The sequence below is a fragment of the Bos javanicus genome, chromosome 29 (assembly GCF_032452875.1).
Source record: "Bos javanicus breed banteng chromosome 29, ARS-OSU_banteng_1.0, whole genome shotgun sequence".
In the NCBI taxonomy this organism is placed as follows: Eukaryota; Metazoa; Chordata; class Mammalia; order Artiodactyla; family Bovidae; genus Bos; species Bos javanicus.
In genome coordinates, this window is record NC_083896.1 from 13,117,536 (window position 1) to 13,144,843 (window position 27,308).

The 27,308-nt window shown below is 45.0% G+C and overlaps 1 protein-coding gene and 1 long non-coding RNA gene across 2 annotated transcripts in view; both read left to right on the plus strand.

Moving 5' to 3' along the window:
* Positions 1-27,308, plus strand: part of LOC133241064 (uncharacterized) — a 91,937-nt gene that overhangs the window by 21,089 nt on the left and 43,540 nt on the right. Inside the window, exons 4-5 of the long non-coding RNA XR_009734500.1 lie at positions 6,997-7,082; positions 25,562-25,729. This is a non-coding gene — a long non-coding RNA (uncharacterized LOC133241064). The remainder of the gene's footprint in view (positions 1-6,996; positions 7,083-25,561; positions 25,730-27,308) is intronic.
* Positions 11,782-13,959, plus strand: FAM181B (family with sequence similarity 181 member B). The gene has a single exon (XM_061406131.1). It carries the CDS (start codon positions 12,255-12,257, stop codon positions 13,512-13,514), a length of 1,260 nt encoding a protein of 419 aa, XP_061262115.1. The 5' UTR covers positions 11,782-12,254; the 3' UTR covers positions 13,515-13,959.

Below are 27,308 nucleotides of genomic sequence, written 5' to 3' on the forward strand. Positions count from 1 at the left end.
AGACTGATCATCACTACTCAGCCTGCTATATGGCTGTGGCGATTCTTCTCTCTGCCACTGTCCAGGGAATTCTCTTTGACTCTACCCATAATGGATCGCTTGTTTTTTGTATACTATTTTCTTCTATGTTTTTCATGAAGCACATTACTCAGTGGTTCCTTGAGAAAAGGAAATTTCATAAGATATTATATATACGAAAATGTTATGCTGTCCTTATGTTTGAGGAATCGTTGAGCTTGGTATAGACTTCTAAGCAGGAAATCATTCCCTCTCAGATTTTTAAGGGTATCACTCCAAGTTTTTCAAGCTCCAGTGTTGTTAATGAGAGGTCTGATGTTATTTTGATTTTATTTTTTGTACATAATGTTTATCTCTCCTGTGAGATCTTTTTTCTTTGATATTCTGAAACTTGATAATAATGTACTTTGTTATGGGTCTTTAAGTTTACTAGGCCTCTAGTGGATTCTTTTATTAATCTGGGAGTACATATCATTCAGTCCTATAACATTTCCTTGTTTTATTTCTTTAATAGTATTTTCTCCTTCATTTTATCCCAAACCCCTATAGTCTTAATGTTGAACATTTCTTTCACTTTTTGTTCATCTCAGGAAATTTTCTTAACTTTACCTTCCAATCTCTCTACTGATTTTAAAGAATATATTATCATAGAGTTCTAAGAGAACTTTCTTACTTTTGATTTACTCCCTTCCTTGATTTGTAGCATCTAATTTTTGTTTCATGGTTGAGATATTTTTTATTTCTTTAATCTTTAACCTTATTTTATCTCTTTGAAACATAATTTATATGAAAGTTTTCTTTTGTTCTTTGCATTATTCATTTCCTCTGGGATTCTCTCCTCCTAATATATTTCTTTTTTTGGTCTCTGTTATCTGTGTTGGAGACATTGCCAAAGTGTTTGATGAACATTGGATGACAATTTATATTTAAGAGTGGATAGCGGAAAAGCTTATTGGAAACCCACCCAGTCCTTTCTCTTGTGCTATTAACCCTTCAGAGAAGACTATTCCAATTGGGGAGTATGTGACTTTCTGCAAATATTCTAGAAACTGACTGAAAAAATGAGGTTGAGGGTCATTGCTCTTTATTCATAAGGTAAAATCTCATTTAATCCCTTTGTTTTTAGTAGTGTGTCATTGCTCACTCTACATTGTATCAACACATAGAATCCCCTACACTAGAACCATTGAGGTTCAATTCCATAGGAAAGAAAAATCTTGTTTTTCAGTTGGGTGACAGTATGGGGTTGGGGAGGGGATCTTGAAATCTAATTGCTTCCTTTTAAAAAAGTTTAAATTGAAGGTTTTTTTTACAAATTTTTTTTTTTTTACAATTGGAGTATTGTATTTTACAATTGTTTTTTACAATTGGAGTATGTTTTTTTACAATTGGAGTATTGATTTACAATGTTCTGTTAATTTCTGCTGTATAGCAAAGTCAGTTATATATATATATATACATACAAATCTACTCTTCTTTATATTCTTTTCCCATATATGTCATTATAGAGTATTGAGTAGAGTTCCCAGTGCTGCATACTAGGTTATTATTAGTTATCTACTTTCTGTGTAGTAGTGTATATATGTCAATGCTGATCTTCCAATTTACCCCATCCCTCCCTTTTTCTCCCTCAGTAACTGTAAGTTTATTTTCTACATCTGTGACTCAATTTCTGCTTTGTGAATAGGTTCACTTGTACCGTTTTTAAAGATTCCACATATAAGCATTGTCATATGGCATTTGTCTTTCTCCTGTCTGATTTACCTTTAATTGCTTCTTATATAGACTTTTAACCAATTCTCCTATTTTTCCTTTTCCTCACTTCTACTTTCTCAAGTACTGAGGCTTTCCTGGGTTCTGTGCCTCAAATCAGCTAGTTTCCAAATTCCTTCTTCCTTTTTTTTTTGCAGTTCTTATACAAATTATTATGCTTACATATGTGTTTATGCCAGCATGTATATTTTATATTTTAATTTGTCTTATTTATCATATGTATTTATAATGTTTTAAATATTTTTCTCACTAATTTAGTACTATAAAAACTGCTTTGAAGCCATTGATATGCTTTCATATATTTAAGATATAGATATAATATGTAACATTGAAGAAAATGAAAATGTAACCAACAAAAACTAAGATGTGAAAATTACATAAACGAGGTGGAAACTGCATCTATTAACTGATCACGTAATTTAGCTGAAACAAATACATGTAGTCTTTGAAACACGTGTAACCATTAGGATGTGGTTATAAAGAAAAAGCTAATTTCTATGATAGCCATAACTTTTCATTTAAAATTTATGAAACATATGTACACAAAATTGTGTCAGCTCTTTTTCTTTTGAAAACACCAAGCCATCTGGGGATCAGCTGAGTGATCACTGGTGAAAAATAGGGAGTAGAGGACACAGTTTAGAAAACATTGACTTAGTGGTTATCCAGAGTAAGGAGAATCCAGTGTTACTGTTGTTTAAAAAAAACAAATTAAAATTTATTTATTTGCTTTTATTTTTGGTGACGCTGGGTCTTTGGTGCCTCATGGGCTTTCTCCAGTTGTGGTGAGCAGGAGCTACTCTTTGCTGTGGTGCACGGGCTTCTCACTGTCTGGAGCACAGGCTCTGGGCTTGCAGGCTTCGGGGGTTGAGGCACGTGGGCTCAGTAGCTGTGCCACGCAGGCTTAGTTGCTCTGTGGCATGTAGAATCTTCCTGAACCAGGGATCAAACCCACGTCCCCTGCATTGGCAGGCAGATTCTTATCCACTGGACCACCAAGGAAGTCCCATATAGTGTGTGTGTGTTTTTTTTTTTTTTTTTAATGCATGTCCTGCTTGCTGCCCTGCTTTAGCAATATTCTGGAAAGCCCATAGCAGTTTTTTAAAAATTGGACAAATAACTATTGGTAGTATTCTCTCTGGTTAGCAAAGTCCTTTCACATCCATTATCTCAGTTGAAGTGTGCAGTGCAAGGATTACCTTGCTCAAGAGAGATTTTCAAGGTGTTCAGTTGGAATGAAGACTTTCTGTTCAGTTGCTTTGGATAGATGTACTGGAGTTTGGTGCTATCCTTCTGTAGTGAGGGCTGTTATTTTAAAAACAGCTCATTAAACTTTTGCATAACAAACCATCCCCAAACTTATTGGCCTAAAATCAAAATGCATGATTTTACATGACTGTATTGGTTAGCAATCTGAGTGGTTGTCTTGCAGGGCTTTCCTGGAATCTCTCATGTGGCTTTAGTTATATGATGGTTTGACTGGGTTTGGAGGGTGCAAAAAGGTCTCACTGGCATGTCTGGCACTGGTGCTGGCTCTCACCTGGGGAAACTTGTTTCTCCTGGGATTGTTCATAGCCTGGGGTCTTAGTTTTGCAACGGTGTGGAAGTGGAAACTGCTATGCCTCTTACACTGCAAGGCTGCAAAGGTTTGCAATTTGTGCACTGTCTTCCGCACAGATTCAAAGGTGTGGAGAAACAGACCAGCTCATAATGGAAGAGGGGTAATGTCATACAGCAAAGGAGCTTGGACCCAGGGATCAGTGATTCCTTTAGGGCTGTTATCACAAAGACCAGACACAGCTGTGTGTATGAAGATTGTTCATTCTATTTTACATTTTCCTCTTCATCAGGACCCTTGAGAAAAATACTTGGCTGGCTCTAGTACTAAGGATCCTTCTGTTAGGTTGGCCAAAAAGGCTCAGGTTTGTTCTGGTTTTTCCATACCATCTTACAGAAAAACCTGAATGAACTTTCGGCTAACCCAGTATTTATCCTAAGCAATTGGTTTCCTTCTATATTTTGGGTATTGTTAACTATGGTAACTGACTAGATTTCACTTTTCTCATTGATTCTTAGGAAGACTAGAGCCAAGTTTGTGATGATTTCACAAGGATATAACATTTGTTTGCAAGGTTTAATGTCATTCTGGGTCCCACTTAATACTTTACATTTTTATTTCTTCACGAAACCCTCCTACCTTTTTCTTTTTTAAAATAAGTCTTTTATTTGATAATAGTTTTAGATTCACAGAAAAAATGCAAAAATAGCATAGAAAAGTTTCTGTATGTTCTATATCCTGTTTCCTTACCTATTGTTAGCATCTTACGTTACTAGGGCACATTTTCTGCAACTTATGAACCAAGTTCATGTGGTTAATCAAGTTAATGATGTGGATATATCATTATTAGCCACAGTCTATAGTTTAGATATCCTTAGTTTACCTAATATCTTTTTGTCTGCTTTGGGATCCCATCTAGGAGACTGCATTACAGTTCTGTCTTAGGGTCTTCTGTGACAGTTTCACAGACTTCCCTTGTTTTTGGTGTCCTTGGCAGTGTGGAGGGGTACTGGTCAAGTATTTTGTAGAATTCCCCTCAGTTGAGATTTTCTGATTTGCTTTTCTCATGATTAAATGGCAGCAACAGCTTTTTGGGTAAACCACAGAAGTAAAGTGCCATTCTCATCACATCCTATCAAGGGTATATACTAACAATATGACATTATTGTTAACTTTGATCACCTGGCTAAAGTGCTGTTTGCCAGGTTTCTTTACTCTGAAACCATTCTTTCCCCCTTTTTTTCCATGCTGCTTTCTTTGGAAGAAGGTAGCTACGATAATGGAGAAGGCAATGGCACCCCACTCCAGTACTCTTGCCTGGAAAATCCCATGGATGGAGGAGCCTGGTAGGCTGCAGTCCACCGGTCGCTAAGAGTTAGACATGATTGAGCGACTTCACTTTCACTTTTCACTTTCATGCATTGGAGAAGGAAATGGCAACCCACTCCAGTGTTCTTACCTGGAGAATCCCAGGGACGGGGGAGCCTGGTGGGCTGCCGTCTATGGGATCGTACAGAGTCGGACATGACTGAAGTGACTTAGCAGCAGCTGCAGCAGCAGCAGCAGCAGCAGCAGCAGCAGCAGCTACGATAAAGTCACACTTGAAGCATGAGAAGTTATACTGTGCCTCCTTGAGAGCAGAGTATTTATATAAATATTTGGAACTCTTCTTCATGGGAGATTTATCTATTATTCTCCACTTATTTATTTATTCAATCATTCACATTAGTATGGACTAATGAATATTTATTTTATCCTTTGGCTTGTAATCCAATATTACATAATTTATCTTGTTGCTTAAATTGTTCCAGCTTTGGTTATTGGGAGCTCTTTTAGTTGGCTCCTGTGTCTCTTTTAACAGGTTTTGAGCACTTCTTTACTTTCTGGTACTATAAAAGTTCCAGGGTCATCTTGTATATTCTCTACCTTCAGTCCTAAAATTAGCCATTTCTCAAAGAGTTCTGGTTCCTTTTATTGGGGAATGGTATTAGGAACCAAAATTTGGGCACTGATTTCCAGTTTAAGTTGTGTTATTTCATTGCATTTTATATAACCTCATAATTGGTCTAAATTTCTTTCTGAAATGAAGTAGAATAGAATCATAATTAATTCTATAAACAAAATGGATTTAAACACTAGATCCAAACCTTGAATCTAGGCCTTTTCTCTCCAGGTCTTATTTTCCTTTGGCATAAACCTAGCCCAACAATATCTCAAGAGATATGAAAAGAAAGAGGCACACTACAGAGTTCATATCGTCTCTTGGCTTGGCATTTAGTATCTTGATAATCCCAGCCCCTTTAGTGTTTTCTCCTACTATTTTCCTATGCATGTCCAGGAATATAGAAATACTCATGACTCATTGAAAATACCATCCGCATTCAGTTGAAGAATTAATATTTTAACTAAATATATAATGTATATAAATAAATAATACATTAATACATTCTCTTTGTAAAAATGAAAAGATCCTAGCTAAGGAAAACATTAGAACTATTTCTGTGCAGTCTGTATCAAGTGTCTGTCTTTACATACTTTGGGAAATTCTGCTCTTTCCACTGTATTCAAATGTCACACAATTGATGTGTCCTTCCCAATTTCCTTTATCCTAGTGGATTTCTCTATTGAACCCTCAGTGTTTTGCTTGCACTTTATTTTATATGGTTTTGTTATCTGTTGAATATGTGTCTGCATTGTCTATCAAGTCATGGATTCTTTGAAGGTAGGACTTTGATTTATGAATCTTTATATTCCTCCAAATTCGTAACGCTTTCTAACACATAGTCTGAGTTCAGTAAATGTTAAATAAATGAAAAAAGGGATGAAATGTAAATTAGTATATGCCTTGTTTTTATAACCATACCAATATTATGAAAGGAGCACCAGACCAGTAGTTGGGAGACCTTGGTTTTACATTGGAGCTATTTGTTGCAGTACAATTTATAATATAAAAGGTCTAGAAAAACCCAGGTGAGTTAATCATAACAGAACTGATTTAATAAATGATGGTAGAGCCACCCAGTGGAATACTACACAACTATAAAAACTGAAGGGAGATGCATTATTTTTAAGTAAAAAAAAAGGAAGAGGAAAATGTATAATAAATATATTAACTAACAAGAATAAGCCTGAACTCAAACAAATCAAAACAACAACAATTACCTATAGGAAGAGGGGAGGAAATAGGGTGGAGGGTCCACAATAGAAGCTGGCTCTCTTTGAACATATCTTGTGGTATAGTTTTGACTTTGAAACCATCTAAATTTTTAAAAAAACTATAAAGCAAAATAAAGATTTATAAAGGAATTTTATATAAAGAAAAGTAAACCTAAATAAATAAACAAACCTAACCTAATTCAATTATGTAGTGAATTGATGGCATAACCACACAGAGAGGATTTTAAAAAGTGAATCTGAAACATAGTAATTGGACTGTTTATCACTAGTGGGATATGTTTTGAGGACAAAATAATGGAAAAAAAGGAAAAATGTGTAGTGATCATTAGTAAGAATATTGGCATTGTTATTCTGAAACATACACATTGTAGCATATATTTTATAGTATGTGTATGTGTGTGTGTGTGAGCACATAGCATAAAAAAGAATATGAATCTGACCAAGCCCCTACATCTACTTCTCATTTTCAGGAAATATAGGGGCCAGAGAAACATTAAATAATGCCAAGGAGATGGCTGCAACCAACCAAATCCAGAATGTGGGAGAAGATGACAAGGTAATGACCAGCTTCTTCAATAAACCATTTGATGAGAAAAGAAAAAGGGAGGGTGATGTAGATGAAAAGAGATTTAAGACACAAACCGAACAAATTCTTTGATGTTTCTTCCATTGAGCGCTAGATTCTAATTTCCCTCCTCGGGAACAGGCCTTAGTGATATGTTTGACCAATAGAATGTGGTGAAAATGATGCTCTGGGAATTCTGGAGCCAGGTCACAGAATGCCCGACAGATGCCTCTTGCAACACTGTCTCTGGGATTCCCAGGCTTCCATGTAAGGAGTCTGAGTACTGTTACACTAACAGACTGCGTGCATAGGCACAGGCGCAGTCATGTCCTCCAGTGACGCCACCTTGGATCATCCAGGCCAGCCACGGTCAACGTCAGCTGGGCTGGAAGGATGGAGGAAAGGGTGAGAAAGAGAACAAGAGATACATTTTGGGGAGTGCATAATTTGTAAAGTAACATTATTCCGTGATGAAACTGATCCTTTATAAATTGCATGGTGAAACTGAGGAATTGATTTGTTTTATCTGATTTTTCAAAAATAGTGAGTGACAAGCAATTGGCATGGGAAGAGAAAAAGAGAGAGAAAAAGATGCATAATTATTTCTCCCTTTATGAATGTACATTCCTGACATCTCTGAGCACTAAGATTGTCCTGCAGGGAATATGATTAAAGTTACAAAGAGGAAAACAAAATAAGTAAGTCAGCTTTTGATCCTGCTGCTATATTTACTCACAAGAAAGGAGGCAGCTCTCAGGTGGGCCTTTGTCTCAGTAATGTCCTGAAATCCAAGTGTAAAAGAACAATATGAAATCTCAATTCTCCCAAACGGTTTGGGGCGAGTTCAGCCCTTGAGTCCCTGGGGGGCTTGGTTCCCAAGGAGACTAATCCCACTCGCTCAGCATTAGGTATCAGTGGGGCAAAAGAGCTCAGTTTGGAGCTCTGCAGAGAGGCCCTCATGCAGGCTGGAGCCAGGTCCCTCCGCCCCAGAGGAAGTGGAATGGATTGATGTCAAACCAGTCAAGTGAGCTTGCTCACTCAGGGTGTAGGAGGAGGGGCTGATGGGCTGGCAGGCGCAGGCCACCGACTTTGCTGAAACTCCTTCCATCTGGAATAGAGCTCTTCCGCAAAGGAAATGAAGAAAACATCTGAGACCACAAGGTGGGGTCCACATGAGCAATTTAGCTGCACTTTGGAAGCTCTGAGGATTTATTTGGTCTCAGATATTTCAAGTTATTTCAAGCAGAAGTTGTTCATTGTTGTCTTTTTATTTATAGTTTTCCATAAACACCAATGCTTTTGTATGACCATCCCTCTGCCTGGCTATTCCAGAGATGTCACTAAACAAGCAAACAGCTTGGTGTACTCAAATGTATCATTCAAGTCTTATTGTACCTGTTTATGCAGGCTTCCTCCTCTGGGCAACCTGAAGGTCTTTTATCTCGTCAACTATTGTACCTTTAATTTACTTCTATTGAGAAGTATCACATTATATTACAATGGCTTGTTTGCATGTCTGTCTTTCCACCAGAAAGGGTAGGAATCATGGCTTCTTGTCTCTGTATCCACAGTACTAGCACAGTGCTGAGCATATTGTTGGTGTCATTATCTTTTGGTTGAATGAATAAGTGATTGAATGGATAAGTGATTGAATGGATATTTTATACGTAAGGATCAATGTTGTGAATTAGGCTGTGGAACTTCTAAGCTATGAGTATCTTATATTTGTATATAGAACTTTATGGTTGATAAAGAACTTCCATTTCCATTATCTCACTGATTTTCACAATAGTCTTATTAATCTTTTTATTTATTTATTGTTTTCTTTGCTGTGCAAAAGCTTGTACGTTTAATTAGGTCCCATTTGTTTATTTTTGTTTTTATTGTCATTAGTCTACGAGGTGGGTCAAAGAGGATCTTGCTGTGATTTACCTCAAAGAGAGTACTGATTATGTTTTCCTCTAAGATCTTTATAGTTTCTGGCCTTACATTTAAGCCTTTAATCCATTTGAGTTTATTTTTGTGTATGGTGTTAGGAAGTGTCCTAGTTTCAATCTTTCACATGCAGTTGTCCAGTTTTCCCAGCACCACTTATTGAAAAGACTGTCTTTTCTCCATTGTATAGTCTTACCTCCTTTGCCCACAATAGCTTTATTAAATTTACATAATTATTCCCATTTTATAGAGGGGAATATTGAGGTATAGGGTTTTAAGTAAATTTTTATAGCCAGATGGATAATGAAAAGGTATACTGGGCCCAGTCTCAATCTCTGGTTCTAATTTCAGCACTCTCTCTATTACAGTTTCTACGTTTCTATAACCTGAAAGTATAACTGCTTTCTTGCATTGGAAAATAGTCACTCACTTTGTTGGGGGAAAGAACAAATGATGTTGATTTTATAGGGAGATATATTGGTAAGAAGTGAGTGGAGGAATCAAAAAACATGGGCATTTGTTGAGCTGCTATTTTGTGCCAGGAGCTTTCATATATACCATCTCCCTACAACCCTGAGGATTTGAGATGATCTCCATTGCACAGATAAACCAATCAAGACTCAGAGATACTACCTGCCTGTTTACCTAATTCTCACAAAGACTCTGAGGATAGTTAGAACCACTCCCATTTTTCAGATGAAGAAACAGCTTTAGAAAGGCAGACTGACTTGCCCAAGGGCACTCACATCGCAGGTGGCAGGCCAGAATTTGAGTCTATCCTCATCTAATGCCAAATCAATTTTGATGCTCAGAACTCCAATGATCTGGAAATGGACTTTTATATATGAATTTTCGTATTCCATTTATCTTGAATATGATTATATGAGGGCTTAGCTAACTCTGGGAATTAAGAGAGATTTTTTTTCAGACTAAAGATGTCAATTAAATATATTACCCTATACAATCTCTGTCTGGGGATTTGTAAGAGCTGCTCAGTTGAAAGAAGTTTAAAAAAAAGAGTTAGTGCTCTTGGCTGCCAGACCCAGGGGTCGATGGAAGGGTCCTGCTGACAGGGAAAGGGAAGTGCTGACATCCACATCCGAGGGGGGTGAAATGGAGCTCAGTGACAAGTCCACAGAATTTTCTGAGTGCAAGGTCACTGACAATAAAACAGTCCAATCATGGAGGACAAAATCTTGTGTGTAACTCAAAGGAAAGGTACATTATAATTGAGCCAACTTGAGTTTTTCAAAAAAAGTTTGCTTCGGCATGTCAGCTTGGGAAAAGTACTTAATCTCCCAAATTAAAAGTGTTTATCTGGCCCTTTCTCCTTTGGTAAGGCTGTGCCTTCAGGGTCCTCAAAAACGGTTTTGCTACCTCCTGAAAAATGAGGCTTACAGTAAGGAGTTTTGAAAGAGATGGTTCATATCTGCCCTGGGTAGACTCTGCACCTAAACTATAACTTATTTAGGGAACAGTTTATCACACACACAGAGCATCTTCATATGTAACCTCACTAAACCCTCAGAACACCTTGTGATTGAAGTGTTCTATTGCATTTTCAATGTCCATGTAAGGAAACACAGTCATCTTTTTGTGTTTTAAAGAAATAAGGGCAAATACTCATCATACGCTATAGAACAGTTAACAGATAAGGATTTTTCCACAAGATGTTTCCTTTAAAGATCACAAGTGCCCTGTGAGGTGGGCAACCTAACCTGCATTTAACATGTGTGAGCTAAGGCAGAGAAAGGTCAGGTTTGCTGAAAGTTATGTACTCATCAGAGGTAGGATTTAAACCCAACACAGAGGGACTGAGTGGTGAGGCTAAGATCAGAACCCAAGTCTTTCTGAATCTTCTGTCATGCTCTGCCATAGTACTCATTTTTTCACTCCCAAGAAGCTTGCCCAGGTGAGAGTGGGTCTAAATTAACTTCAAGGTGATTCTTGAAATGCAACAGAAGTTCCAAAAGGACAACCTAAATGGTTTGACACGTAGGGAAGAGGTTCTGGTCCATATTTTGTCTTAAGATACTGAGAGTTTCATACACACACAGGACTCTTTCTCTAAAGCACCAGCTGGCTTAGTGGGAGTGACTTTCTCCCTTGCCTCCTCTATCAACTACTAATAAAAGATGAGTCCAGCGCTGGCCTCAAGTTGCTGTAAACTGTTGCCTGTAACAATTAAGGGGTAGAAGAATGAGCATCACAGTTGAGAATGAAAATCTGAATATCGAGTTAGAATCTTAGGACCAGGGCTAGACCTTGAAGAGACACTAGCTTCCTTCTCCCATCGGATAGGGGAGGAAGCCTGAGGCCAAGAAATAACCTAGGTTTTGTCAAGGTCTTAGGAATAGCTTTGGAGTCAGCCTGGACTGAATATAGCTTTGGCCAACTCCCTGAAACTCTCTGAGGCTCAGTCTCCTCATTTGTTAGACAGTGATAATAGGTACTTCAAAGGAGTATTGTTCTAAGATTAAATGAGGTAGTGCAGCGACAGTGCCTGGCATAAGCAAGTTCCTGGTGCGTGTTAAGTTGCCTCAGTCGTGTCCAGCTCTTTGCTACCCTATGGACCATAGCCCCGCCAGGCTCTTCTGTCCATGGGAGTCTCCAGGCAAGAATGCTGGAGTGGGTTGCCGTGCTCTCCTCCGTTGAATCGTCCCAACCCAGGGGATTGCACCTGCATCTCTTACATCTCCTGCATTGCTAGGCAGGTTCTTTACGACTAGCGCCATCTGGGAAGCTCCCAAGCTCCGTAGCCGGTGGTTACTATTATTACTAGAGCTGGGGTTGAAACCCTCGTGTCTTCCTGGCTTCTCAGCCTCAGGGAGAGTGCCCCACGCCCGGGTGTGGTTATATAGGAGCTGGAGTTTGAGCACGCACCACCCCATCTTCACATATTGCGGCTGGCGGGGCGAAGGGAAACTAAGGGGTTAAGAAGATGAGCTTGAGAAAGCCTAGAAAACTAGAAAAGCGACCCCTTCGCCCCGACTCCTCGGCTAAGCCCCTCTAAGTAAGCCCCTCCCCTTCGCCACCGGGGCGGTCGCCGCGCGCTCCCTCCCTCCGCCCCTCGCTTACAAGACCTAATGAGCTCCCCCGGGAGGCCAAGCAGCGAGCCGGCCCCGAACAAGGAAGCTACCCCGCGCGCACCACGCCGGGGCGGCAGCCGGGCCTGGGCGGCGGGCGGGAAGCGGCCGGCGGCGCACCGGCCGCCCCGGAGCGGAGGCGATGGCAGTCCAGGCGGCGCTCCTCAGCACGCACCCCTTCGTCCCCTTCGGCTTCGGGGGCTCCCCGGACGGGCTGGGAGGCGCCTTCGGAGCCCTGGACAAGGGCTGCTGTTTCGAGGATGAGGAGACCGGGACGCCGGCGGGCGCGCTGCTGGCGGGCGCCGAGAGCGGGGATGCGCGCGAGGCTACCCGCGACCTGCTCAGCTTCATCGACTCCGCGTCTAGCAACATCAAGCTGGCCCTGGACAAGCCCGGCAAGTCGAAGCGGAAGGTGAACCACCGCAAGTACCTGCAGAAGCAGATCAAGCGCTGCAGCGGCCTCATGGGCGCCGCGCCCCCGGGCCCGCCCTCCCCGGGCGCCGCCGACACGCCCGCCAAGCGGCCCCTCGCCGGCGCCCAGACGGTCCCGGTCCCGGTCCCGGCCCACGGCAAGGCGGCTCCCCGGCGGGAGGCGTCGCAGGCCGCGGCGGCCGCCAGCCTACAGAGCCGGAGCCTGGCCGCGCTCTTCGACTCGCTGCGCCACGTCCCCGGGGGCGCCGATCCGGCCGGGGTTGCGGAGGCGGCGCCCGCGGCCGGGCTCGTGAGAGGGGACGCGGCCGGCTCCGCGGGCGGCCCGGCGGTCCCCGGCGCCAGGAAGGTCCCGCTGCGGGCCCGCAACCTGCCGCCGTCCTTCTTCACCGAGCCGTCCCGGGCGGGCGGCTGCGTGTGCGGCCCGTCGGGGCCCGGCGTGAGCCTGGGCGACTTGGAGAAGGGCTCAGAGGCCGCCGAGTTCTTCGAGCTTCTGGGGCCCGACTACGGCGCGGGCACCGAGGCGGGTGCCTTACTTGCCGCGGAGCCTCTCGATGTGTTCCCCGCCGGGGCCGCCGTCCTGCGGGGACCCCCGGAGCTGGAGCCCGGCCTCTTTGACCCCCAGCCCGCGATGGTGGGGAGCCTACTGTACCCCGAGCCCTGGAGCGCCCCGGGCGGCCCCGCGACCAAAAAGCCGCCCCTGCCCGCGCCCGGCGGTGGCTTGACCTTGAACGAGCCCTTGCGCTCCGTTTACCCCGCCGCCGCGGACTCTCCGGGCGGGGACGACGGGCCCGGCCTCTTGGCCTCGTTCACCCCCTTCTTCTCAGACTGCGCTCTGCCCCCGGCGCCGCCGCCCCAACAGGTGTCCTACGACTACAGCGCGGGCTACAGCCGCACGGCGTTCGCCGGCCTTTGGAGACCCGACGGGGCTTGGGAAGGGGCGCCCGGGGAGGAGGGGGCGCCCCGGGACTGACTGCGCGGCACCCTTCTCCCACATCAGACAATGCGCTTGGGGCTCCCCGCTCTGGGTCTCTCCCGAGTCTTAAGAACGACCGTCAAATGCACGTGGAGTTGAAACTGGATTTTAAAAATTCGATTAATAAAAGAAACTTCAGAAAAAGAGATGAAAAGGAGTTGGGGGTTGTTTTAACCACAGCCTCATGTTTAAAAAAAAAGAAAAAAAAGCCGTTAATAAGTTCTTACCGGATCAATCGAGCCAAGAAACCAAGACGGGATGGGGGAATGGGGTGGGGATGGCGGAAGGGGCAGGAGGTGGCTTTGCAGCTCCCTGTCCCTTTGTCAACTTTTCATCAAAAGGTTAGTGTGTTTAGTGTAATAGCCCCTTCCCAACAGTGCTCTGGGCTCTCCCCTTCCCTCCTCTTTGAGCGCGTTGTGAATTAAAGTCTGTATTGAAAAGACTGGAGCAGAGGAATGTTGTTATTGATTTGGGTGTCTTCTTAGAGGATGGTTTCCTGTGTGGTCTGTCTGCCTGGTTAGTGACAGTGTTATTGAGGACGTGAGGCCAGTGCGCCACCGCGACCCTCCCTTTACTGGTCCCCGGTTGGGGACCGGGGTCGGTCTCTGTCATTTTTCTGCCTGTTTTTCTTCCTGCCACCTGTTTCTTCCATCTCTTTATCTCTCCCATTCTTACCAGTGCTGTTGTTCATTTTTCTTTTTCTGGACTCTTATTGCTCTCTCTGATGTTTTTTTCCTGTGGGCTTTTCTTGCAGATTTCTGGTATGGGAGAAATTCAGCAAACCTGGAGTCTATTTCTCTCCTTTCCCCATGCTTCAGCCACTTTGGGAGGTGGAGACTAGGCCAGTTATAACATCTTTGCATCCAAGTTTCCTTATTTCAGAGGGTGGGGATGACAATATTTCTCTGCTTTTCACTCCTTTACTGCTTGTTGGGTAGCTCAGAGGGAAAATACCTAACATGCCTTGAGCCTACCCCACCCCCCCATTGTTGGATTGGTTCTGCAGGTATATGGATTTTATACACATAGATAAATGTTTTCTATACATGGAAGCTATTAGGGTTGTGAGCCCCATGCTCTTTGCTGGCTGATCTGTTTGCCTTTTCCCTTATAAGCTGTACTCTCTCTACCCTCTTTCCTTCTGTTCCCTTCCCCATCTGTTGGTTTCTGCCTATCTGTGCTTCCTCACTCCCTAGACCTACATTCTCTCCAAGAAAGGGAGTAGAGAAGGTGTGAAGTTTCCAAAGGAGTCTTCCCTGGATAACAGGTTTGATGAATAGAATCTGAAGGAGCCCTGGAGAAGAGTCTGATCTGATCATCAGAGGGAGATTGGGGCAAAGAGACGTGTTTTAACCAGCCATGAAGTGGCCGCATAGCAGGGTGGTTGAGGGGCAGAGGAGGAAACACAGAGGGGGAAGTGAGCCGCTGGAAAGAAAAAAGGGAGCCCTTCAGTTCTGTAGACTTTTCTGGTGAAAATGTGGAGAGACCAACACCCCTTCGATACAAGATATTGCCTATGGTTACATTGTAGAGCAGAGAGCTGCTTCTGTTCAGGTAGCCAAGAGAGAGGGTAAGAGTGTCTACATGGGAGAAAGTTGAAACCCAGTGTTAGGCAAAAGATTTTAGAATCTAGGTCAGTGTTTGTGTAAATCAAAAGTACTGCCATCTTTTCAGAAAAGAATTCAGGGAAAGAACAAATGGTACTGAGCCATGGCAGACAACTTTCAATGCTATCCTTAAGTCACTTCTGAAGAAAAGCTGTCTTGAGAAAGCACCACACGAAATACAGCAGCGAGCCTTGTTGACTATGAAAAGAACTCTTGGCATCTTCAGACACTTGGTGTCTCTTAAATTTCAAGGTGGTGACCAGTGAGTAATTTCATTGTGCTAGCAGAAAATTATTCAGCAATAATTTAACTTATTGAGATGACTTTATGCTATTATGATTCCCATTTGAAAGGTAAGGTGCAGACAGGTTAAATACCTTGCCAAAAGCAAGTAGTGGGTCCAAGATCCAGATCTATAAGCATCCTATCGCTGCGATCTGTTACTTGTAAGACCCTGTTGTGCTTTGTTAGGGTGTGTGATTCCCAGTCCCCTGCATTATGCTGCTAGCAGGGGTCACCTCACCACCACTGACATTTTGGGCAGGTGAATTCTTTGTTGTGGGGGTTGTGCACAGTAGAATTTTTAGCAGCATCCCTGCCTGGACCCACTAGAGACCAATAACACTCCCCTACTTGTGACAATCAAAAATATCCCCGTTGCCACAGATCCCCTGGGGGCAAAATTCCTACCAGTTGAAAACTGCTGTGCTGGACAAATAAATGAGCAGCGTCTGTGGGGGTGCCTGGCACTTTCACATACATGATCTCATTTAATACTTACAAAGGCCTCTGCTTAGATACTGTTATTATCCTCATTGTTACAGGTGAAAAGAAAGAAGGGCAAAGGGAGGGGCTAAATCAGTCAGCTTATCTACACCTCATCCCTGCTAATTTACCAGTCATGGACTAGTTAACCATATTGAAACACAGTCTTCCCCATTGGCAAAGCTGGATTGGCAAAGCTGGAGAACTATCGCAAAGGGTTATCATGGGGATTTGGCATAGGGTATGTATAAATGCCCACCAATAAGGAGAGAGAGTTCTTAGTATCAGGCAGCCAAGACTTGGCATTAGGTCAAGGTACCAAGCCATCCAGGGTGCCAGGAATGTTGCTTGGCCCCTCTGTGGGTTCCAAATTGCCCATCTCTGATTCTGCTCCCTGTGTTACTTTCCAACCTGAGCTCACGTGTGTCTGATTGTGCCCCTACCGCAGTACTGTGAAGAGCGCCCATTTAGTAACAGTCCTGCCAAAGGCTGAACACACTGTTGCTTTCACGTGTCATTTTTTCCTGAAGCCTGTTTAGCAAGTATTTTTGTCTCCTGTTTAACCATATACTTGCCCATAGACAATTCTTCTTAAGTGCAATGGTAGATTTTGTTTTTCAAGGGGCTTCCCTGGTGGCTCAATGGTAAAGAATCTACCTGTAATGCAAGAGATGTGGGTTTGATCCCTGGGTCGAGAAGATCCCTAAAGAAGGAAATGGCAGCCCACTCCAGTATTCTTGCCTGGGAAATCCCGTGGATAGAGGAGCTTGGTGGGCTATAGTTCACGGGGCCACAAAGCGTTGGACATGACTCAGTGACTAAAACAGCAACAGCCATTTTTCAAGACTGGAAATATGTTATAATATGCTTGCAGTTGTATGACTTTGGACAGGCTGGGGACCTTAGCTTAGTCAGTAATAGTAATTACGTTGTGCTCTGCATATCCATGACTCCCCATCTCAGCTGGGCATTCCTTGTTTCCTGGAGTGTTTTAGTCTTCTCACATCTGAACAGCTGTTGCATGCCTTTGCTCATCTCCCTTCAAGCCTCAGTCCCACCGTCTCCTCACTCCATGTCCCAACAAGATGGAAAGCATCTGTTGTAATCCCCTTCGATTTCCCATCCCTACTTACACACATGGAATTTTCTCTCAAGCAGGTGGGACCTTCTTCCTTCAGGACTCAGCATCTGCCTCTTCTGCTTCTTGAGGACAATGCTGCTCCATCAATTATCCCTAGTCTCTTACAGCTCCAGCCTCATCCTCACTTGTTCCGATCATTGTAGAACTAAGCCTTTAGCATGGCTTTAAAGTAAGAGGAGGAATAAAGAAGTGTAAAACTGTTGATCCTGTTTCCTTCTCTACAGGGAATATTACTCTACATTCTTCTTTTTAGAGTTGGAGTCTCTCAGAAAAAGAATCCACATTTTTTGCCTCCATCTCACCTGTAACTGAAACCTTAACTATTTTGAGTCCTAAGGTGACCAACCATCCCAGTTTGCATAGTACTGTCCAGTGTTAGCATTGAAAGTGCCATGTAGCAGAAAACCCCCAATCCTGGGCAGACTGGTACGGTTAGTCACTCTACTTCTGCCCACTGAAGTGAAGTGAAGTTGCTCAGCTGTGTCCGATTCTTTGTGACCCCATGGCCTGTAGCCTCCCAGGCTCCTCCGTCCATGGGATTTTCCAGGCAAGAATACTGGAGTGGATTGCCATTTCCTTCTCCAGAGGATCTTCCTGACCCAGGGATCAAACCTGGGTCTCCTGCACTGCAGGCAGACTCTACTGTCTGAGCCACCAGGGAAGCCTACTTCTGCCCATTATTTCCCCCAGATTGTTCTCATGAAGCCCCAGTTACCAACTGTAGGGTCTTTGGCCTCAGGCTTTCAAGGCCTTTGCGCTGCATCTGAACAACTGGGCTCCATCTACCTGAAACTCCTCCTGGGTCTTTGGAAGCCTGGTTTCCCCCCTAACTTTCTGGCCAGGACTTCTTCCTCTGCTCGCTGGTGCTCTCACACTCTGGTGTACCTCTGGGTGCCCTCACTTCTGCCCTTTGCTGTTCACACTCCACGTATTTCTTCCTGTGGGGGTGGCACTTCCCAAGGCTTCCTTGATCAGGAATGCCCTGACAACCCCCAGATCTGTGGTTGCAGCCTCAGCTTCTTTCCTCCATTCTAGAACCGTTTCCCATTTATTTCCTGTATAGCTTCTCAGGGGGTGGGGCGGGGCATAAACTCCTTCAACTTTATGTCCCAAAGTTAAACATACCTGAGTAGCCACTGTCAACCTAGCCACATTTTTTTCTTGTAGCCTCTCATCCTGTTCAAATGGTTACCAAGGCCTATTCTGAACTAGTCTCTAAGTCAGTATGTTTCAAATATTTTTATTCATGATCTTCAGAAAAACTTAATTTTATATCCTGAGTCAATATAACTATATTTATACAAACATACCCATATTTAATAATTTAAATCGTAGTAGATTATTATCTGTATTAATATTCAATAATCTGTTTCGGTAGATAGTTGAAGTTGTGTGTGTGTGTGTGTGTGTGTGTGTGTTTCTTTACAAAGCCCTGATTCATGTAGGAGCTGTGTGGTACATCAATATATTTTTTCCTATTTGTTAATAAAGCCTGGCTGTTATCCATTGGTTGCTGTTATGACTCACTAGTAGGTTGGGCCTGGAGTTGGAAAGGCCCTGTTCCTGTGTCTCCCCTCCTCTTCAGTCACAGCCCCTTCCTTAGATGGGGTCCTCATCACCCCTCACCTCACCTCCTGCAATGACCTAAAGACCTCGTTGTCTCTGAACTCTCCATCCTTTAATTCATCCTCCTCATTGCTGGGTGATGCGTGAGTGCTAAAAAAGCAACTCTGTGTCATCACTCCTTTGCTTATAATCCTTCAGTGCTTTTTTGTCACTTCCAAGGTAAAGTTCAGAATTGGTAGCTCAAACACACGGGTCCCGTCAGCCTCTCCAGTCACTACTCCGGTCACCCCCACTGCCCTCTAGTCTCCACGTTGTAGGAATCTAGTACCAACTATAGATGGGTGCTTGAATGCTCTATATCCATGGCACTTTCATGAATTTACCCCTCTTCTGCCTATACCTGGAATGCAATCCCCATTTTCTCTGTTTGTTAGTTTCCACTAAACATGTCGTTCTCAGCTTAAGTGTCACCTTTTAAAACCTCTCTGAATCAGTTAAGTGCCTCCACTCTGGAATCAGCTATGCTACTCCAAGACCCCCAGGCTTATCTTCTTGCAGTTAATCATACTACTGTAATAGCAGTTATTTATTCCTCTGACTTGTCTATAGAGGGCGGTACTCACCTCTGCATTCCTATCATTTGCTGGGATTTGGCAATAATTACATCTAATAAATGATTATTGAGTGAATTGTATGGGGCTTTAAAGTTGAAAAAGAAACTTCACATTGGAGCTTCTCCCCAGACTTATGTCAGCCATATGGTCAAATGGCCCTATGCCACTATCTGCTAAAGAGCTAATGTTCAAAGACAGCCTACTTTCTGTGGAAACGCTAATAGTGGCAGAATTTATGTATGTGGCAAGAACAACTATACTAGTAATGTTGTTGAACCAAAGGGCAAAGTTATTTTGCCTGGAGCAGTGCACTCGGTGGGAGGGCTTCCCTGGTGGCTCAGCTGGTAAAGAATCCACCTGCAATGCATGGGACCCCAACTCGACCCCTGAGTTGGAAAGATCTGCTAGAGAAGGGATAAGCTGCACACTCAAGGATTCTTGGGCTTCCCTTTGTGGCTCAGTTGGTAAAGAATCCGCCTGCAATGGACGAGGCCCCAGTGCGATCCCTGGGTTGGAAAGATCCCTGGAGAAGGGATAAACTGCCCACTCCCGTATTCTTGGGCTTCCCTGGTGGCTCAGCTGGTAAAGAATCCGCCTGCAATGCAGGAGAACTGGGTTTGATCCCTGGGTTGGGAAGATCCCTTGGAGAAGGAAAAGGCTACCCACTCCAGTATTCTGGCCTGGAGAATTACATGGACTGTACAGTCCATGGGGTCACAAAGAGTCGGACATGACTGAGTGACTTAAAAAGAAAAAAAGAAGTGCACTTGTTGGCAGGCATAGAGGATATTATGACATGCCTTCAGTCATTTGTTTCATCTAGAGAGTGTGACCAGAATTTTCTTCTGTGAGATTAACCATAACTAGAAGCCCTGTTCTCAATGAGTCTAAAATTGAGTTGGACAGTTAGTTCAAATTATAGATACATGAGATGTTTAGTGCTAATATGAGAGTGAAGAAGCAATACAGGGAAATAATCTGAGAGATGTCACAAAGTGCTAGCTAGTTTAATTGCTAAATGAAAGATTTTTTTTTTCGCTTTCAAAATGTGATGTTCTTAGAAACATATTCCAAGTTGAGAAAAATCATGTTTATTTTTTCATAGAATGTGATGGTAGGGCAGGAGAGGGAGGGGGGTGGAGGAGGAAGAAGAATACCTGGCTAGATTTTTGACAACAGTCTCAAGATCCACTTATTACCTAGAATAAATATTATGGATAGAATTGTATTCCCTCAAAAGTCCTAACTCCCCAGACAGACCCTCAGAATGTGACCTCATTTGGAAATAGGGTCTTAACTCATCAGAGGTTGTCAAATTAAAATGAAGTCACTAGGGTGGGAGCTATTCCAGTATGACTGGTGTCCTTATAAAAAGGAGAAATTTGGACCCAGAGATAGATGGCAGAGGGAAGACAGTGTGAAGATATGCAGGGAGAAGATAGCCGTGTGATTGGAATGGTGCGTCTGTAAGCTAAGGCGTGCCAGAGGTTGCCCACGAATAGCAGAAGCTAGAAGAGGCCGGGAAGCGTGTTTCTCCAGCACCTTCACGGAGACCCACCGACACCTTGATTTCAGATTGCTAGCCTCCAGGACTGTGAGACAGCACGTTGCTATTGTTCGACGCCACCAATTAGTTTGTGGCACTTTGTTATAGCCGTCCTAGGAAACTCATAAAGGAATGAGCACTGTGACAAGCAAAATTAAATCCTATTTATTGTGCCACACAAAGGTTTTGTGTGTGTGTGTGTGTGTGTACTTAAACAAGACTTACATAACCGTGCCTTATTTTGTTTTGTTTTATTTTATCTCATTTGATTTGATTTCATTTCCTTTTAGGGGAATACTAGGAAAGGGACTCAGATGAAACACAGCCTCTCGGAGCTGTCCACAATTTGAGGGGTGGGCTCTCCTCAGACTGAAGAATGTGAGAAGCAGGCTGAGCGGCTCAGAGCATGCCCCGGCTTGGCGGAATGAGTGCATCTGACAGAGTGCTGACTTGTGGCGTGTGCGCATGCTCAGTCGCTTCAGTCATTCTGACTCTGCGACCCTGCGGACTGTACCCCGCCAGGCTCCTCTGTCCATTGGATTCTCCAGGCAAGTATACTGAGTGGGTCACCATGTCCTCCTCCAGGGGGTCTTCCCGACCCAGGTACCAAACCCGCGTCTCCTGTGTCTCCTCCCACTTGTTACGCACTCTGAGGCTATTGTTGAACCTCGTTGCATCCAGCATCACTTGGCTGCGAATACTCAGCCTCTGGGCCAGGAAGACCCTATCCTGCCAGGGCCTAGGGGGTCTGCTTCTCACCGGGAGGTGGGTCCACTGGCCCAGTGATGGTGGTGGGGAAGCGAGCAAGCATCTGTGTGCTCGGATGGGGCACCTTTCCCCTGCCCTCCTCCCCGTGTGTCTGATCTGCGTGGCACCGCTTTGGTCCTGTCTCTCACTCGAGTTCAGCTGTGTTCCGGAGCTCTGTCAGGAAGCCCAGTTCACTCAGCTGGGGCCTGGCCCTTTGTCTGCACTAGACTTGAGGCTTGTGAGCCCAGGCACTATGTATGTCCCCTTCATTGTTGTTCCTCCAGGGACTACCTGTGTCTGACGTGCAGGGACTCAGAGGCTTACGGTGTGAACAGATTGCAGGCCCTCCTTGCTATGGGACAGACTCTGTGCTTCCCTGCTACCAAATGCTCTGCCAGCTCCAGCCACTGCTTCAAGATGCCTCTGAGGATGGCTTGGAACTAAGATACTGCCTTTCATGTGACTGCTGTTCCTGGATTCTAATAGTGCTGAATGTCTCACCTGCCCCTCTCAACCTCTTTTTCCCCCAACAGATTTCCAAGTTCAAGTCCCACTTGCCTCTGGGACCTTGTGACTAAGCTGCTGTCCAAACCTGGTCCTCATCAGTGTCTCTAGCCCTGTTTTATTGCCTTTGTAACATTTACCCCATGAAAGACCACCACTTTTCATTTTCCAAAAGGAGAAGTTTTTGTTAAGGTCACAAATTAGTAGAATTGTTAAAAACATGAAATTAGGGGCTTCCCAGGTGACTCAGTGGGTAAAGAATCTATCTGCAATGCAGGAGACACAAGAGTTGTAGGTTTGATTTCTGGACTGGGGAGATCCCCTGGAGGAGGGTAGGTCAACCCACTCTAATATTCTTGACTGGAGAATCCCATGGACAGAGGAGCCTGGAAGGCTACAGTCCTTAGGGTCACAAAGAGCTGGACATGACTCAGCACACACACACACACACACACACACACATGAAATTAACTGTATAAGTCATGATTCTATTTGTTTGGCAGCAGTGTAAGAATGACTTTTTTTTCAAGGCAGGAAATAGTAATAAAGGAATATTAGTCAGGAGGAGGGATGTCAGCAAGATGGTGGAAGAGGTGGTTCCTTCCACCTCTTTCACAGAAAGACCGACTAGCAACTGTGCACAATAAGATGCCTCTGTGAAGATTCCAGAACCCCGCAGTGGGGCTGAGGCGTTCCCTGGGATCACAGAAACCAGGAAACAGTGCATTAGAAGAGCAGGATTTCACTTTGCATCACCTCTCCCCAAGGCCGGCATTGCTCTGTGAAGGGTCCCCCAGGGCCTCCATCTTCTTCTGTGGGAGGAAGAGAGTTCAAGGTTGACATCCAGCTTCCTCAGTGTTCCAGGATGCCTCCCAGGAGGGCTACTGGCCCTGTCTTATCTCCCAGGAATCCCTGGGGGGGGGGTGCTGTGAATCAGTAGGCTTAGATGGCCAGGGGTCAGCTAGAGAGGAAGCAGGGGATGAGGATCACAGCACACAGCACGTGGATCTTGGCCGACTGTGTTCCTTCTAATGGTGGGACCTGAGCAGAGGGCCCAGCCAGTGGTCCTGCTTAACCACAGAGCCAAGCTGTGGCCCTCTCTGGCCAGGGAACTCTGTGGGCAGTTCTGCCCAGGTTGGGTCCACAGCCAAAGGGCTATCTGGCTGTAGATCTCATCCTATGGCCCCACCCAGACAGAGTGCTAAGCCCCCAGCCCTGACTATTTGCTGAGCATAGCCTGCAGCTCTGCTTGACAAGAGAGCCTGGCAAGAGACCCCGAGCAGCCTCTGGGCCCAGTTTGCTGTCCTATTTGGACAGGGAGCCAGGCCAGCAGCCCTGCATAGCCTCAGAGCACCAACTGTAGCCTCACCCAGCTGGGGAGGTGGGGTACTAATCCTTCCTAGTCTCAGAGCTTAAGGCCCAGGTTGATTATTGAGCATTGTCGGTGGCCCAACCCAGTCAGTGAGCCAGCCCCACAGCATGGCACAGCCACCACCCTGTCCAGCTGTGGATTACAGCCTGTGTCCCTACCCATCTATGGGGCACAGCTCGTGGCCCTGTCTGATTATTGTCAAGCCAGCTGCATTGTGTGAGGCTAGCATCTCCCTGATACCTGACAACTTAAAAAAAATAAAAGCACAACCTAAATGTTGAGAATTATGCTTCATTCCATGGGTAAAACTGAGGACTTAAATCCAGGACACAGCATCTCAGAGACTGTTTCCAAAGAGGTAAGGGAAGAGCCAGGATATATAGGAGTTTTTGACATCAAAGACCAGGTAGTTGGAACAGCAAAAGATTACTATTAATTAAAGAAAACCAGATATCTCAGGTGGAACCACCTGCCAATGCAGGAGATATAAGAGACATGGATTTGATCCATCAGTTGGGAAGTTACCCTAGAGGAGGGCGTGGCAACCCATTCCTGTGTCCTTGCCTGGAGAATCCCATGGACAGTCCACTGTGGTGGCTACAGTCCACTGAGTCGCAGAGTCAGACACAACTAAAGCAACTTAGCGCACACACACACCACACACACACACAAGTTAATTCTCCAGTTAAGGAATTTAGCACTTTTCTATATATGGGAAGATGCAAGGGTCTGGGTTCACTGAAATCATTCCTTTGATAAGCATCTCAGCTACCTGGGGGCCAGAATCCTGTGCTTTCTCACCCTGAATCCCCTTAGTCTGAGCAGCTGGTGGAGACTGCAGAGGCTGAGGACTTGGCAATGGGCAGTGCATCTGTCCGGAGAAGGCAATGGCACCCCACTCCAGTACTCTTGCCTGAAAAATCGCATGGATGGAGGAGCCTGGAAGGCTGCAGTCCATGGGGTCGCTGAGGGTTGGACACGACTGAGCAACTTCACTTTCACTTTTCACTTTCATGCATTGGAGAAGGAAATGGCAACCCACTCCAGTGTTCTTGCCTGGAGAATCCCAGGGACAGGGAAGCCTGGTGGGCTGCCGTCTATGGGGTCGCACAGAGTCGGACTCAACTAAAGTGACTTAGCAGCAACAGCAGCAGCAGTGCCTCTGTCTCCATCCTGAATCCATTCAGGGCTCTCCATCTGGGAGGCCGTAGCGGCTTGATGGCTACAATATCTTTTGTTTACTGATATGGCTGGCAAGATTTTTTTCATTGACACACCAAAGCCAGACAACACTACAAAGAAACAAAATTACAGGTCAATATTCCTGAGGAATATTGAAACAAAATCCTCAACAAAATATTAGCAAATCAAGTTCAACAGTACATTAAAAGGATCATACATTATGCTTAAGTGCAATTTTTTCCATCAAGCAGTTCATGCCTGACCATGAGAATTCCCACTATGTATGGTCATAGGTTCGATCCCTGGGACAGAAAGATCCCCTGGAAGAAGGCATGGTAATCCACTCCAGTGTTCTTGCTTGGAGAATCGCCATGGACAGAGGAGCATGGTGGGCTACAGTCCATGGGGTTGTAAAGAGTCGGACACAACTGAGCGACTAAGCGTGCACACACATGGTCACAGTAGACAGGAACACAAGAACAGCACTCAGTATGAAGGAACTTGGAATGGTCTAACTTGTACAAGCAAATCCACAAAACTGGGAACAACTGCAACTGGGTTTCTTTATGTTTAACAGACTGCTCAAATCCTACTGCCTTATTTGTATGAATTCTTACTACCTCTCTGCTAGAGTCTTCCCCTCTCCCCAGAGCATACCAGAACCTGGAGGCTTCCATGACCCCATAGACATTTAGTCCAAAAAGGGGATCCAGACTGGCTTTGCCATTCAGGTGGGTTTAGAACTGGGGTCTGATAAATCTGCTACTGTCATTGCTTGTCACACGACTCGGTTTCACTGAGTCGTGCAGATCATATACACTGTGGAGTTCGCACAGCCAAGGAGATGAGTGGAAACTAAAATCCAGACCAGGCTGATTCTCGCGCCACTAACTGGGCACCCAAAAAGGGGATGCCTTCTTCTTTTAAAAATCTGTACAAAAACACTGTATAGGCAGCTCTCACCCTGGGTTTCACCACTGGAAACTCGTCTTACTTTCAGGTTCAGACCTGTTGGTGCAGCTGACCTCATTTGCTGCAAAGGTCTCATGTGTACCGTGGGAAGACAGTCTCCTCCCCGGAGCTCTAGGATGGGACTCGTCCAGAACCACCACCTCGGGGACCCAACAGCACAGACACTCTCCTTCCTCTCTTTCTAGGATCTACTTGGGTAAACCACTTTTCCTTTTAAAGCCTTTGCCTGAACTGTGAGTGCTATGGGTTGAATGTGTGTGTCCTCCCCCAAATCTATATGTTTTATACCACTGTGGTGGTATTTGGAGATGGAGCCTGTAGGAGTTAATTAGGTCGTAAGGGTGGGGTTCTTTATGAATGGAATTAGTGCCTGTAAAAGAAGACACCAGAAAGTTTCCTCAATCTCTTCCCCACACTGTGAGGACATAGAAAGAAGCAGGGGCCTTACCAAGGACCCTATCCCGCTGGCCCCCTGATGTCAAACTTTCAGCCTCTGGAACTGTGAGAAATACATGACTGTGGTTAAGCCCCCATTCCACGGTAATTATTGAAAGAGTAAGACAATGGGGCCCTCATTTTTAAGGGAGGCTCCCTCAGGGTTCCCAGTTGATTTCCTGTTCCAGCCTACTCTAGTTGGCAGCTCCTACCTATCCACTCAATGGACATGAGTTTGAGCAAGCTCTGAGAGATGCTGAAGGACAGGGAAGCCTGGCGTGCTGTAGCCCATGGGGTCACAAAGAGTCTGACATGACTGGGTGACTGAACAACAACCATGGGTATGTCTGGGCTATGTTGCTTAGGTGGTCTGAATGTTGAGGGGCATCTTTGGAGTCAGGCAGCCAGACAGAACTGAATGTGAATTCCTGCACTGCCTTCTTAGCTGTGTGCCCTTGGAAAAGTGAAAGTGAAAGTTGCTCAGTAGGGTCCGACTCTTTGCGATCCCGTGGACTATACAGGCAGATTCTACCAGCTGAGCCACAAGGGAAGCCCAAGAATACTGGAGTGAGTAGCCTTTCCCTTCTGCAGGGGATCTTCCCGACCAGGAATCAAACTGGAGTCTCCTGCATTGTAGGCTGATTCTTTATCAACTGAGCTATCAGAGAACCCCTTGGGTAGAATAGTAAACCAGAGTCTCAGCTTTCTCTTCTGTCAGTTGGCAATAATTATATCACAGGGGGTTGTGGGTCCATTAGATGATGTATATAGAGACCCAGGCATTATATAAAGACCCCTTTAAACCTGTCTCTGTTATTGTTACTACTGTTGCCCAGAGAGACCTCTACAGAGAGCAGGAAAAGAGCTGCAGACTCTGTGGTCCTTTCTCTTCTCTGCATCCACTGAGGAAGGGCTCTGGATTTATCTTTATTTTTCATCTCAGGATTTAAAAGGTCACTGGAAGCTCCGGCACTGAAAACTCCCGATCCCTCCACAATGACTCGGAATCCGTGACTAACGGGCCTCTTCACATGAGCTGGTTCCTAAAGGGGTGATGGAGGAGGGAGCCTTTACCCCAGAAGACAAAACAAAACCAGCACAAAGGGCTCGCAGAGGCGGGCGGGCGAGCGCTGTCCCCTCGCTGTGTGCTCCGGTCCTGCTCCCGGCCAGCCCTCCCTCCGAGGCCCCAGTGGTGGGTGGTCATCTTTGTGCCTGGGGAGCCCCAGGACACCCGAGTCCTGGGTGCAGAGTGCTGCCCAGAATCCAATCTCTCAATCAGTTCTGCCCCAGACAGCAGGACTTCATTGCGTGGCAGGGGACCAAAGGGCCCAGCGAAACCC